The sequence below is a fragment of the Euphorbia lathyris genome, chromosome 5, assembly GCF_963576675.1.
Source record: "Euphorbia lathyris chromosome 5, ddEupLath1.1, whole genome shotgun sequence".
NCBI lineage: Eukaryota > Viridiplantae > Streptophyta > Magnoliopsida > Malpighiales > Euphorbiaceae > Euphorbia > Euphorbia lathyris.
The window spans coordinates 57,365,379-57,380,254 of NC_088914.1; the positions used below are offsets into that span (position 1 = coordinate 57,365,379).

The window sequence follows — 14,876 nt, forward strand, 5'->3', positions numbered from 1 at the left end:
TGGCTGTGTAGCCAGCTGTCCACTCAAAATTGTCTAAAAACGACCATACTATGTACCCCTTTACGTTTACTCCAAGCTTGTTCAAGTCATGAATTCATTTTTTTTATCAACAAAATCACCATTATTTTTTTTTGTAATTTATAATACTCACCTTATTGCTTCAAGAGTGCGACTTAGATGACTATGAAAATATTCTATTCTCACTTTATCATCTTCGAAAATAGAACTTGTGTTACTTTATGCTCAGCAACTCCTAATACAAAACAAAATAAATGTAAGAATATGAAATAATTGTTTATCATTCTTATGTGTGTAGTTGTTTTTTACCATTCTCTGTAATATAGATTACAGGGTCATTGTACTTGTTTCTAATGTAAAGTAGATAATATTGAAGCCCTTCTGGATAGATGTACATCCAAGTACCCTGTGCAATTAAATTAGATTTAGGAACTTTAATTACTCTCTACATAATTAAATTATAACAATATTTATTCGAAAAATTCTGATAAAAATATTTCAAGAAATAAAGAGTAGCATGATAAATAAAAAAGTCACTTTATGATACTTAAGTTTTATATTAATTTATAAATTATACCTCTATATGAGGACCAATTGGAATTCCATTTCGTTCACCTAAAGTAAGTAATTTCTTTGATTAGAAAATATTAAGGTAATTTTAGTGAAGAAAAAAGTTGATTTACATACTTTTAATATCGATATAAGCGTCAGTGATGTAGTTCAAATTTTGAGTTCGACAAGGAGTATCAGCAATATATCTCGCAGTATAGTAATTGATTCCGATGAAATCATAAGATCCTTTAATCGTATTGGATTCCTCCTTAGTAAAATTTGGTAATCTTTTTCCCACATTAACAATTATTTCTAGTGGGTAAGATCCAGAATATAGTGGCTCCATAAACCTTCAACAGAACAAAAAAGTAAATTCAGTTCCATTTTATTTTATTTTGATATACATATCCATATTTATATATATTCAAACATAAATAAAAATAAATAAATACATACCTACCATATGTAAAAGCAAAACCTCGATCTGTTGCCAGTTGGTCTTTTTGTGAATTTGAGTATGGCACCATCCAGTTAGTATTTAGTGAAATTCCAATTTGACCTTTTTTGGAAATCTACAAAGTTTTAATTGAAATAAATTAAATAAATTAATAAATATTATATCATTTTATGTTTGTGAGTCTATTAAGCATGTTAGGTTTCCATAACTTAAATAATTAAGATGTTATTAGTAGAGTCTCGTACAATGGATTATTTATTTTATGATTTCTCTTTATGCTTGCATTCTAAGGATTTTTTTTTTGGCAAACAAGGAAATTATTATCAATTATGCTATAAAATTATAGTTTTACGAGTATTTATATTTTAAAAATGATTATTTATTTTATTTACACATTAATATTCAGAATGAATATAGATTTCACCTGATATTTTTCTTTATATAGTTTGACCGCGGCAGCATGAGCAAGGAGTAAATGGTATGCTACTATGTATGGTTCAACACTGGAATCACTTGTAGAGCATCTTGAACGGTTTGAACATCTACCTGGAGCAAACGTTGCACTTGCATAACCTTGTTGTGCATACATCATTGGCTCATTTATAGTGACCCAAAGCTTTACTCGATCCCCAAATGTATTAAAGCACAACTCAGCATAATCACGAAAATCATCACTGTCATATAATAGGACAATATGAATTACGAGTTCTCACACAAATAATTAAAGCAGATTAATATGAATAGTCGTTTCTCATACACATATTTAAACTTGTACTTACATAATTTTAGGATTTAGAAAACCTTGATATGGATCTTCTATAACTTGTGGAAGATCCCAATGGAATAGAGTTACAATCGGTTTGATACCTTCAAAATAAACAAGTATTCATTATTTAATATATTTGTTTCCTTCTAAATGACATTTGGAAGAAATAAAGGTCAATTTATGGAAAAGTCTTTAAACATGAGTTCTTGTTTATCTTAATATTTTATGCAAAATATTTATAAAATTTAAGTGTCAAAATTTGTCAAATAAAGTGAAAATATACCAAAGATTAAAGCACAATCTAAGGTTTGTTAGCTATGGAAAAGATGGCCATTTTCTAAGAAATTTTTTCAACGAAATCGAAAGACATGACTTTTTTGTTTAGTTGTATAAATTACTCAATCGAGAATTTAGAAAATAAGACTTTTTTTGTCATATTGTATGCTCTAATACATTTTATACTTTATACGACCACTATTCACATATATTTTAATTCTTTTTCTTGTTTTTTACTTAGTCACTCCCACGTGTGTATGTATATATATATTATGTTCTTTTGGTTTTCATATATTTTACTATTTATAGTTTTTAATAATTTTATAAATAATAATTCTTATCACAATAATGTATTTATATTATTGAATTTAAATAAAATTTTAAAATATAATAATCTTTAGTAAAAATATATTTTTCACTAATTCGATATATAATAATGATTACTACAAAAAGAAATGAAAAAGAAACTATTTTGATTTTTTAATACACAAAATGGAAAATAGAAATTGTTTCCTAAAACTAACCAAAATATTAGGCTTTGAAATTAGTAATGTATTACTTATTTAAAATTGCAAAGTAAATAAAATATATTAATAAGGGAAATGGACATTGCTATTAAACCTTTTGATAATAGGTGATTAATGAGTTTATTATAGTGGTTGATGGCTTTTTTATTTACTCCTCCACGTCGCCCTCCTTCTAAATTATTGTACAAAATATAAGAGAAATAAAGTTAGAAAAAGTAACTATTTTTTTTCAAAAGAGCTAATAAATAAAAATATATAATGGTAAACTTTCTAGGTAAAACTCTAGACCAAGAGATGGAAAATCTATAAATATCAAAACCTATGTCTTTCAGTATACGCACATCTTCCTGGTGAAATATATATGTATGTTATTAGATTAATTAAGAAATATATTTATGACGTATAAAAACAACATATCTACCTTGTATCTATGATACTGGTCAGTGGTAATACTAGCATTACTGTGGTCAGCTACAGAACCTGCACCATATCCAAATTTTATTAAAAAAATATATACAATTTTTAAATAATCATAATGTTTGAACAGTTTAGGTTTGATTAAAAACATATGAAACCTGAGGATTTTTTAATGAAGGTATCCCATATGCATGGTCCTCTCCCATCTTTAGTTGTTGCACCTTCATTGTCACGTCCGTGTTCAAAAATATCACTTATAATTTATATTTTAAAATCATAATGTTAATGCCTTATATCTATATGCACGTACATCTTTTCTTTCTAAAATGAAATTGGATCCAACTGGTGATTTACCAGTTTAATAAAAGTAAATCACCATATGCATAATTTATTTATTAAACAAGTCTTAATTAATTAAGTACTAACTACTGTTTTTAACCAAATTGTTAATTATTTTCATAGATCAAAAGTAGAGCCACTGTCTATTCATATCTAAATAAGTATGGTATGAAGGAGTTCTAGAAATATCTAAAAATTAAGTTAGTTGTTCCTTATAACAATTTGAGCAAAAATGCATCAAAGAAACACTTAAAAAGCAACAAAAGAGATCCGGGTTATGATAGATATATATAATGGGATTATTAGAGGGGAGAGAAATTTTAATTTGGGGGAGAAAGGGGTGCATTTAGGAATTTGGGGGAAAATAAAAAGAAAGGAGTTTCTCTCTCTAAGAAAAGGACCGTTCATCTATCTCAACGGAAAAAGAAAAATCTTTCGATTTTAGGAGACCCTTCCCACTCATTTCCATATTCTCCATTGATGCTTACAGAACAACCAGGTTATTGGTTTTTGTGGTCACTGGCGTTTGAATCTGTCTTTCTCTCACCATTGTCGAACGGTTTTCTGAGGTTTTTGCTCAAGGTTCTCTTACTTTGAAGAACTTTCAGACTATTTCACTTAGGGAAAACGGAGCAACTTACTCCGATTTACACTTCCTGCGGGGTTTGGCAGAGGTTCCAATTCTCCCAAAGGGTTAATGGTTATCGGTTATATCCTCGGGACTCCTAATGGTCCGATTAGAACATGCAACATGATTTCCAAAGGTAAATTGTCTCCATTCGCGAGTTCTATGATTTCTTCTTTTCTAAGATCTTTGCTTACAGTTGCCTACTATGTCATTATTCTCTGAATTCTTGGTATGTGGTTGTGCGTTCGGATTAAAATAGGAAGGAGGAGGAAGATGACCTCCTAGACTGGTTTTAAAATTTATTCTGCAGATTTGAGCTAGTTGGGATTTTTCCCCAAATTAGAGATAAATGTGTTTTCCAATGGTTGTTTTCTTCATTTATTTAAAATTGATAAAAAAATGGTTCATTGTTGTTCCTGTTGTTTAAACTGGTTTCGTTTGATAGAAATCGTTTTATATTTGAGTTATTCCGTTTGTTAAATCGTTTTAGATTTGAGTTGTTCTATATGATTAAACTTGGTAAAAATCGTTTTAAAATTGAGATATTCCGTTTGGTAAAACTCGTTTTAGATTTGAGTTTTTCCATATGATTAAACTTGGTAAAAATCGTTTTAGAATTGAGTTATTCCGTTTGGTAAAACTCGTTTTAGATTTGAGTTTTTCCATATGATAAAACTTGGTAAAAATCATATCAGACTTGAGTTATTTTGTTTGATAAAAATCATATTAGGCTTAAGAGATTCATTTGGTAAAAAGAAATCGTGTTAGAGTTTTGCGGAAATCGGTTGATAAAATTATTCGTATAGTAACAAGAGTCTTCTTAGGTGTTTGAGTTAGATTCTTTTGGTAAAAGGGTCATTTTAGAACTTGAGTTGGATTGATTTGGTTAAAAGAGCTGTTTTAAACGTGTTAGGTTGTTTTGCCTGGTAAAATGAGTTTGGCTAATTGCATAAAATTCATAAATAAATAATATGGATAAAATAAACGTAATACCTCAAGGTGATCATACTATATGATTTAATGAAAATAGAAGCTTGTTTGAATAGGTCACATGGATATTTCATTACGATAGAAGTAGGTTGTGCTGGATGAGAATTTATATTATAAGAAAATGGAAGTTTTAGAAGACTTCTAAAATGAATTAATATGAGGTATTTTAGTGCCAATTATAAGAATTCTAAAGGATAAGATATGTGAACAAAAAGGAATGAGAAATAGGGTCATTCCGAAAATGTGAGATTTCTGTACTATAAGAATTAAACAGTATAAATTGCAAGTCGTTGAGCTTGCATTATTTGAAGGAAATCGAAATGAGGTAGAACTAATAGATTGGTGGTTACTTAAAGATTGGCGGAAGTATATTGAATAAGAGGATGTTCTTACTAGAAATAGTTTCTATCATGAATTAAAATATTTTATCAATGTAATAATGAAGTTAAGTTGAATATGAGAAATATAACCATATTAGATCATTTAAAACTCTAGAGAACTATGTGGCTTTGATTCCCTATTTGAAAATATTGGGATACGTAGGAAGCTTGATAATGGTATATTATCAAGTCCAAGCCAAATAGATACTTTAATTTAGAGAATTTAAGGAAAAATATTTATTAAGTTTATTTGATTGTTAGATTAGACTAGTAAAGATACAAGTGTTAAAATTATCGTATTCGTGCGGTGGGACTAAATTTGTGATAGAAATATAGATTTTATAACATTATAGAGAGAATTGGAGTTCGAGAATAAAAGAACGATTAGAGAGCAAAAATAAAGGAAATTAGTTATAGTTCGGTTTGCATTCGATCATGGTATTATATTAGGTATTTGTAACTTCTCTCTATCAGACCTGATGCCGTTTAGGGTCGGGTGTGACATTCATACTATTCAATAAAAAAATATTAAACTTACGTGGAGTAATACATAATGACATCTTAATAAAATGAATATTTGATTTAAAAAAATGAATATTATAATTAATTATATACCTAATAAGCAGATTTTCCTATCCCAAAGTCAAAGGATGCAGGAAAACTTGCTCGATTAATTGAAATATTATTTTCATTCCCACAAGCTATAGTGGAAATGTCACGTTCGTATCCAAAAATATTATTTATGATGTGAGATTAGACTATATAATATTTTCAAAATCATTGATTAACTAGTTAGGTGTTAAAAGTGTATATTGAGAGTTATTTCTATATCAAGAGTTATATCAATTATTTAAAGTCATAAGATCAATTTGGAATTTATAAATTTGGATGATTACTATATTGTATTGGTAAATTGTATTAAGTAAGATTTTAGAAATGTCAAAGTAAAATAAAAATAAAATAAATGACAACTTTCTTTTTAGTAGAAGCATAATGTCCTGAATTTTTTTATGTATTCATTATATTTTATAATGCAAAATTTATTTTGTGAATTTTTATTTTTCATGTATATAGTATAAATTTATATAATGTGCATGTGTCACTTAAGATTAAATTTATTCTACATATATATATGGTATAAATTTTATATTGTGCCAAGTAGATGGCATGTGTCATTTAAGAAATCAATGATCTAACATGTGTCATTAAAACATGAAATGTTATGGCATGTGTCATTTAAGAAATCAATATTATAGAATGTGTCACTTATGGAAACATCTTCATGGAAGTAAAAAAAATCATTTTTAGAAAATGATTAAAAAGGAGAGATAGGGAAGTTTTTCAAAGGTTGTCTGGGAGAGGTATAAAAAAAATAGATAAATATTAGAAACCATGAATTACAAGAGGAAGAAAATTCATATCCTTCTTGCTTTTCTTCTTAAGAGGATTCTTGGTGGTGCTAAAGGATCATTCATTTTTTTTATAAACCCCAATCTTCTTAAATCTTTGTGGGGTTTAATTCCGTGCTTGTATACGGCGGTGGAGATCTGAAGACTTTCACGGGGTTTTTCTTGGAACTCCTAGTGGTTCGAATTGAACATGCACTACGGTGTTCAAAGGTAAAATTGTATTTAGGTTCGTGTTCTTGATTTCTCATGTTCTGAGATTTATACTGACATAGTTTCCTGATATATGATATATGTTATTATTGTCTGAGTTCTTTGATCGAACCGAGAGCACGGGTTCTTGAGGTTTTCTGTTTGGGGTTCGGATTGAAATAGGATGAAGGAGGAAGATGACCTCCTCTACTGATTTTCTGGGATATTTTTTTTCTTTCAGATTAGGAACATGGTTTTCTTTGTTTAATAACATGAGTTGCTACAGTAATTGAGTTGGTTCTTGGTTGTGAGTTATTCTTGTGTTTGGATCTGATGCTAGCTGCAAAATACTATGTTTGTCTTGAAATTAAGTATCCTTTTTAATCCGAGTCAGCTTATTAAGAATTTTGGAGAGTAGTTTTCACGAGTAGAAAAAAATGAGAAACAGGCAACATTTCTTGTGCTTATATAATTACAATATAAGTAGTTTCACATAATTAAGTACTATAAAGAAAAATATTGTTATTAAGCAAAAGGACTATAAACAATTATTTATTTATATTATAGTTTCAAAATGATATTATTAGTAAAAGGTAGGATGCTGAAAATTTATCTTAAATGCATTATTATTAATGTGGGACTACAAAATTTTAATAAAAACGGTTCTTTGGTAAAAGAGGCGTGTTAGACCTTGGGTTAATTCGTTTTGTAAAAGAGTCGTATTAGACTTGGTTAATTCGTTTTATAAAAACGGTTCAGTGATAAAAAAAATAGTCGGGTTAGACTTGGAATTTGATTCGTTTATGAATCAATATGTATATATATGGGTCATTTTAGCACGTTGGGATGATTTTGAATATAATCGGGTATATTTGATAGAATGAGTAGTTTTAGAATTTAAAATTTTGAAATTATATCCTATTGTAAAACAAAATGGTTTAAACCTTGGTTGAATTGGTTTGGTAAAAAGAGTCGTTTATGGAGTAAAATGAGTTCGGTTAGTAACAAATTCTTTAAATAAATAAATTAAAATCGTATATATATATATATATATATATATATATATATATATATATTCTAATGAACATAAGTAGTGAGAATGGGGTTAAATATGTATATACCGTGAATAATTTAATTCGAAAAATGAATTGCATAAACAATTTATCATTTCAAGTAAGTTATGGAGATACAAGGGTAAATGAAAAATAAATGGTGTGTAGTAAAATCTAAGAAGAACTACGTGGCTTTGATTCCCATTTTAAATTTTAAATGACGTTGCGTTTGGGATACGTAGGAAGCTTGATAGAGTTATCAAGTCCAAGCCAAATAAATAATAAAATTTAGATAATTTGTGATAGAGTTTCTTACGAATTGTTAAGAAATTGGTTTAAGATATATTCCCTTCATGCCCGATGTCGTTAAGGGTCGGGTGTGACATTTTGGTATCAGAGCCTAGGTTAAATTCTTCGGACCTAACTTAAGGTATATTAGAAATATGAATTCATGATAATAGTTCATAAAGAAATTGGAATGAAATTTTGGAGTTGACACTATAATAGAGAATAATTTTAAATTTAATATCAATATTGTATTTGTTAAAGTACAAAATATATAATTATATGATATATATCAAATATTTTTCTGAATCCTTAGTAAAAACATATGATCAAAGGTTTTCTAGAATTTGGACATTTAGGGGGTTATGGAGGTATGATATTAATAAAAGTTCATGGGTTGATTTTAAGTTTTCATTATAAGTTTTGGAAATTTTTATGAAGTTATAAGGTTAGGAGAATCTATATTGATAGTTTGTTATGTTTCATTTATAATACAATAAATGTATTATCAAGGCTAATTTAATTCTTATTTGTAAGAGAGGTTTGTGAGAATTTATATAAAATTCAATTTAGAAGTATATAGTGATTGGGCATGAAAAAAAAGGAAGGAAAATAATTTAGAGAGTGGGTTTCCATAGAATCTTCATTGTTCTGAATTCAGTAGGATTTTCGGTTCGATTTAACTATACTGGTTAAAAGTTTCTAGTTCGGTGATTGGAAATATGCTGCTAAGAATATTTGGATTTAAAATTGTTTTAAATGTTATCTGTATAATATTGGGAACAACTTTAACTTTTACAATTTACTTTGTTAAATTAAAATTATCAAAATTTTCATAAACTGACTTTTATTTGTGATTTATGGCTTAAATTGAAAAGAAAAGAGTATATTTATGAGTATTTTGTGTATATATTTTAGGTTTTTGGTTTTGATAAGCTTATGTTGAATTTTGGGTTATGAAATGTTGGACTTTTGATAAGAGAAAATGTCAGAATTAATGTTGGAAACTTTTTAAGATTTTTCTATAAGAAAAGAACTTATGTATATAAGTTGGAAAGAAAGTATTTTCGGTATCCATCAGAAGTAGTCCGGATAGGTGGGTTTTATTATCTAAAGACCATATTTAGTGAGAAATGTGGCCTGTGTACACAGTCTAAAGACCTAATCGGGTATAGGCGGTGAAATGTTGGGTAAGACCAATACGGGATTAGGCAATGTTAAAGAGATGTCTCGAATATGTTTATATGTTATGGATCGATATATGAGGGGATACTCGGTGATGGATACAATATTGAAATTGGATTTGAAGTTTGGTTTTAGTAAGGTGTTAATATAATGATCATTATGTTTTGAATATGTTTGAATTTGATGGTCTTTATGGAATTTTGATTAAATTGCTACTTTCATGGAAACATTTATATAAATCAAAGTTTGGTTGGATCTTTGGTATTTTAATAACAAAATGTTTAGTATCCATCGGGAGTAGTCCGGACCGGTGGTTTTGATATTTGAAGACCATGTTCAGTGAGGGACATGGCATGTGTACACAGTTGAAAGACCTACAGGATATGGCAAAGAAGTGTTGGGTAAGACCATACGGGGATATGCAATGTTATGAGACATCTCGAGCATGAATATGATTAGAGATATGATAAAGGGGATACTTTCTGATGGATACATATGTTAAACTGATTAAAATATCATGTTTTTAAAGAAATGCTTTGTTGAAATGATATTTTGAAAGATGTTGATGAACGATGAATGGGTATATTTGACTATTCAATTTAATTGACTATTCAATTTAGAGAGATTTGAAAAAGAAAATTTGGGATTTAAAATAGATAAAATTGAGTATAAGATATAGGAATTTTGAGGACAAAATTTCTTAAGGATGAGAGAATTGTCACGTTCGTATCCAAAAATATTATTTATGATGTGAGATTAGACTATATAATATTTTCAAAATCATTGATTAACTAGTTAGGTGTTAAAAGTGTATATTGAGAGTTATTTCTATATCAAGAGTTATATCAATTATTTAAAGTCATAAGATCAATTTGGAATTTATAAATTTGGATGATTACTATATTGTATTGGTAAATTGTATTAAGTAAGATTAAATTTATTCTACATATATATATGGTATAAATTTTATATTGTGCCAAGTAGATGGCATGTGTCATTTAAGAAATCAATGATCTAACATGTGTCATTAAAAGATGAAATGTTATGGCATGTGTCATTTAAGAAATCAATATTATAGCATGTGTCACTTATGAAAACATCTTCATGGAAGTAAAAAAATCATTTTTAGAAAATGATTAAAAATGAGAGATAGGGAAGTTTTTCAAAGGTTGTCTGGGAGAGGTATAAAAAAAAGATAAATATTAGAAACCATGAATTACAAGACGAAGAAAATTCATATCCTTCTTGCTTTTCTTCTTAAGAGGATTCTTGGTGGTGCTAAAGGATCATTCATTTTTTTTATAAAACCTATCTTCTTAAATCTTTGTGGGGTTTAATTTCGTGCTTGTATACGGCGGTGGAGATCCGAAGTCTTTCACGGGGTTTTTCTCGGAACTCCTAGTGGTTCGAATTGAACATGCACTACGGTGTTCAAAGGTAAAATTGTATTTAGGTTCCTGTTCTTGATTTCTCATGTTCTGATATTTATACTGACATAGTTTCCTGATATATGATATATGTTATTATTGTCTGAGTTCTTTGATCGAACCGAGAGCGCGGGTTTTTGAGGTTTTCTGTTTGGGGTTTGGATTGAAATAGGATGAAGGAGGAAGATGACCTCCTATACTGATTTTCTGGGATATTTTTTTTCTTTCAGATTAGGAACATGGTTTTCTTTGTTTAATAACATGAGTTGTTACAGTAATTGAGTTGGTTCTTGGTTGTGAGTTATTCTTGTGTTTGGATCTGATGCTAGCTACAAAATACTATGTTTGTCTTGAAATTAAGTATCCTTTTTAATCTGAGTTAGCTTATTAAGAATTTTGGAGAGTAGTTTTCACGAGTAGAAAAAAATGAGAAACAGGCAAAATTTCTTGTGCTTATATAATTACAATATAAGAAGTTTCACATAATTAAGTACTATAAAGAAAAATATTATTATTAAGCAAAAGGACTATAAACAATTATTTATTTATATTATAGTTTCAAAATGATATTATTAGTAAAAGGTAGGATGCTGAAAATTTATCTTAAATGCATTATTATTAATGTGAGACTACAAAATTTTAATAAAAACAATTCTTTAGTAAAAGAGGCGTGTTAGACCTTGGGTTAATTCGTTTTGTAAAGGAGTCGTATTAGACTTGGTTAATTCGTTTGATAAAAACGGTTCAGTGATAAAAAAATAGTCGGGTTAGACTTGGAATTTGATTCGTTTATGAATCGATATGTATATATATGGGTCATTTTAGCACGTTGGGATGATTTTTGAATATAATCGGGTATATTTGATAGAATGAGTAGTTTTAGAATTTAAAATTTTGAAATTATATCCTATGGAAAAACAAAATGGTTTAAACCTTGGTTGAATTGGTTTGGTAAAAAGAGTCATTTATGGAGTAAAATGAGTTCGGTTAGTAACAAATTCTTTAAATAAATAAATTAAAATCGTATATATATATTCTAGTGAACATAAGTAGTGAGAATGGGGTTAAATATGTATATACCGTGAATAATTTAATTCGAAAAATGAATTGCATAAACAATTTATCATTTCAAGTAAGTTATGGAGATACAAGGGTAAATGAAAAATAAATGGTGTGTAGTAAAATCTAAGAAGAACTACGTGGCTTTGATTCCCATTTTAAATTTTAAATGACGTTGCGTTTGGGATACGTAGGAAGCTTGATAGAGTTATCAAGTCCAAGCCAAATAAATAATAAAATTTAGATAATTTGTGATAGAGTTTCTTACGAATTGTTAAGAAATTGGTTTAAGATATATTCCCTTCATGCCCGATGCCGTTAAGGGTCGGGTGTGACAGGAAACTAGTAAATGGGTAATTATGTAAACAAGACATCCAATTTTCTTGTTGAATTCAATTTCAAAATCAAACATTTTGTTCGTGTAGAAGATGTTGAAGAATGTGTTTCTTTTTATAACAAAGTGAAAACCTCAACTGATGTTTATTATTGTTAATGTACACATTTATATACACAATTAGTGGAAGTCTATCGTAAGTTGTAACAACTAACAATATAGGACCTCTTATAACATGTGTGGGTCCATGTTACACGTGTCAAAATATGCATGGAAGGTCCTCCATTTGACATGGAGAACCCGGTGCTTCTAATAATTTGCCACAATATAGACATGGTTTCAGTTTCTATGCAAACAATTAATTAAAATATTACAACAAAAGTATTCTATAATAAGAAAAATTATAATGATGATACAATAAATCCTTCATTAAAAAAAAGCATTTTTTTTATAAATATAATGCGGATAAATAAAACCCCTTATTAAATATTTCTCATTAATAACTAAATATTTAATTTGGCAAAAACATAAAAAAACTTTCCTCATAATGTTCTCCAAATCACTACAAAGAAAAACACACACACATATACCAATAATTTTTTAGATGCATTTTTATAGATCGTCATTATTAAAAACATTAAATAATTTGTACATAATCTTATGCCCCTAACGCATATCTCTATCTATATATAAAAGTTGAGTTCAAAACATATTATGTGAACATACCATGTCAGCAATAGATGAGTTGTAAAAATTATAAAATCTATTATAGTGAAACACACAGTTGATAACAAAATATCACACTAGATATAAAAATTACATGTAAAAAAATAAAAAAATCTTAATTTTTTTAAGTAGATTAATGTTCATCCCCTCCATCGTCGGTTACTTTTATTTATCATGCTACTCTTTATTTCTTGAAATATTTTTATCATAAAGAGTAGCATGATAAATAAAAAAGCCACTTTATGATACTTAAGGTTTATATTAATTTATAAAGTATACCTCTATATGACGACCAATTGGAATTCCATTTCGTTCACCTAAAGTAAGTAATTTCTTTGATTAGAAAATAATAAGGTAATTTTAGTGAAGAAAAAAGTTGATTTCCATACTTTTAATATCGATACAAGCCTCAGTGATGTAGTTCAAATTTTGAGTTCGACAAGGAGTATCAGCAATATATCTCGCAGTATAGTAATTGATTCCGATGAAATCATAAGATCATTTAATCGTATTGGATTCCTCCTTAGTAAAATTTGGTAATCTTTTTCCCACATTAACAATCATTTCTAGTGGGTAAGATCCAGAATATAGTGGCTCCATAAACCTTCAACAGAACAAAAAAGTAAATTGAGTTCCATTTTATTTTATTTTGATATACATATCCTTATTTATATATATTCAAACATAAATAAAAATAAATAAATACATACCAACCATATGTAAAAATAAAACCTCGATCTGTTGCCAGTTGGTCTTTTTGTGAATTTTACAAAGTTTTAATTGAAAGAAATTAAATAAATTAATAAATATTTTATCATTTTATGTTTGTGAGTCTATTAAGCATGTTAGGTTTCCATAACTTAAATAATTAAGATGTTATTAGTAGAATCTCGTACAATGGATTATTTATTTTATGATTTCTCTTTATGCTTGAATTCTAAGGATTTTTTTTTTTGCAAACAAGGAAATTATTATCAATTATGCTATAAAATTATAGTTTTACGAGTATTTATATTTTAAAAATGATTATTTATTTTATTTACACATTAATATTCAGAATGAATATAGATTTCACCTGATATTTTTCTTTATATAGTTTGACCGCGGCAGCATGAGCAATGAGTAGATGGTGTGCTACTATGTATGGTTCAACACTGGAATCACCTGCAGAGCATCTTGAACGATTTGAACATCTACTTGGAGCAAACGTTGCACTTGCATAACCTTGTCGTGCATACATCATTGGCTCATTTATAGTGACCCAAAGCTTTACTCGATCGCCAAATGTATTATAGCACAACTCAGCATAATCACGAAAATCATCACTGTCATATAATAGGACAATATGAATTACGAGTTCTCACACAAATAATTAAAGCAGATTAATATGAATAATCGTTTCTCATACACATATTTAAAATTGTACTTACATAATTTTAGGGTTTAGAAAACCTTGATATTGATCTTCTATAACTTGTGGTGTCACACCCGACCCTAAACGACCTCAATCGGCATCGGACGTGAAATAGAAAGATCATAATCAATACTTAAGAGTCTCCAAATTATCCAACGCCATTATATTACAATTGAACTACCAAAGTTCTAACCATAATTCTCACAATAAGCAGCCAACTTCCAAACCTCGCCTAATCGGTCGGTAACTTTCTCTATATCTTGTACTTTCTTACCTAAAAACATTAAAACATTTAAAAACAACGTGAGACAAAAATCTCAGTAAGAAATTATCAACTATAAAAACCAACTTTACTTAACATAGATGTATATATACATTTATAAAGGGATTTAATCAAAACTTCTCAAATATACTCAAAACTTAACGTTTCATCAAACCATTTCATA

General features: G+C 28.2%; 1 protein-coding gene across 1 annotated transcript; it reads right to left on the reverse strand.

Moving 5' to 3' along the window:
* Positions 1-304: 304 nt before the first annotated feature.
* LOC136229828 (beta-glucosidase 16-like) lies at positions 305-14,256 on the reverse strand. The gene is made up of 10 exons (XM_066018713.1): positions 14,181-14,256; positions 3,018-3,076; positions 2,867-2,943; positions 2,691-2,767; positions 1,807-1,894; positions 1,452-1,701; positions 1,027-1,142; positions 706-920; positions 596-633; positions 305-424 (listed from the first exon to the last, which is right to left on the reverse strand). Exons 1-10 carry the CDS (start codon positions 14,254-14,256, stop codon positions 305-307), a joined length of 1,116 nt encoding a protein of 371 aa, XP_065874785.1.
* Between the last annotated feature and the right edge of the window lie 620 nt (positions 14,257-14,876).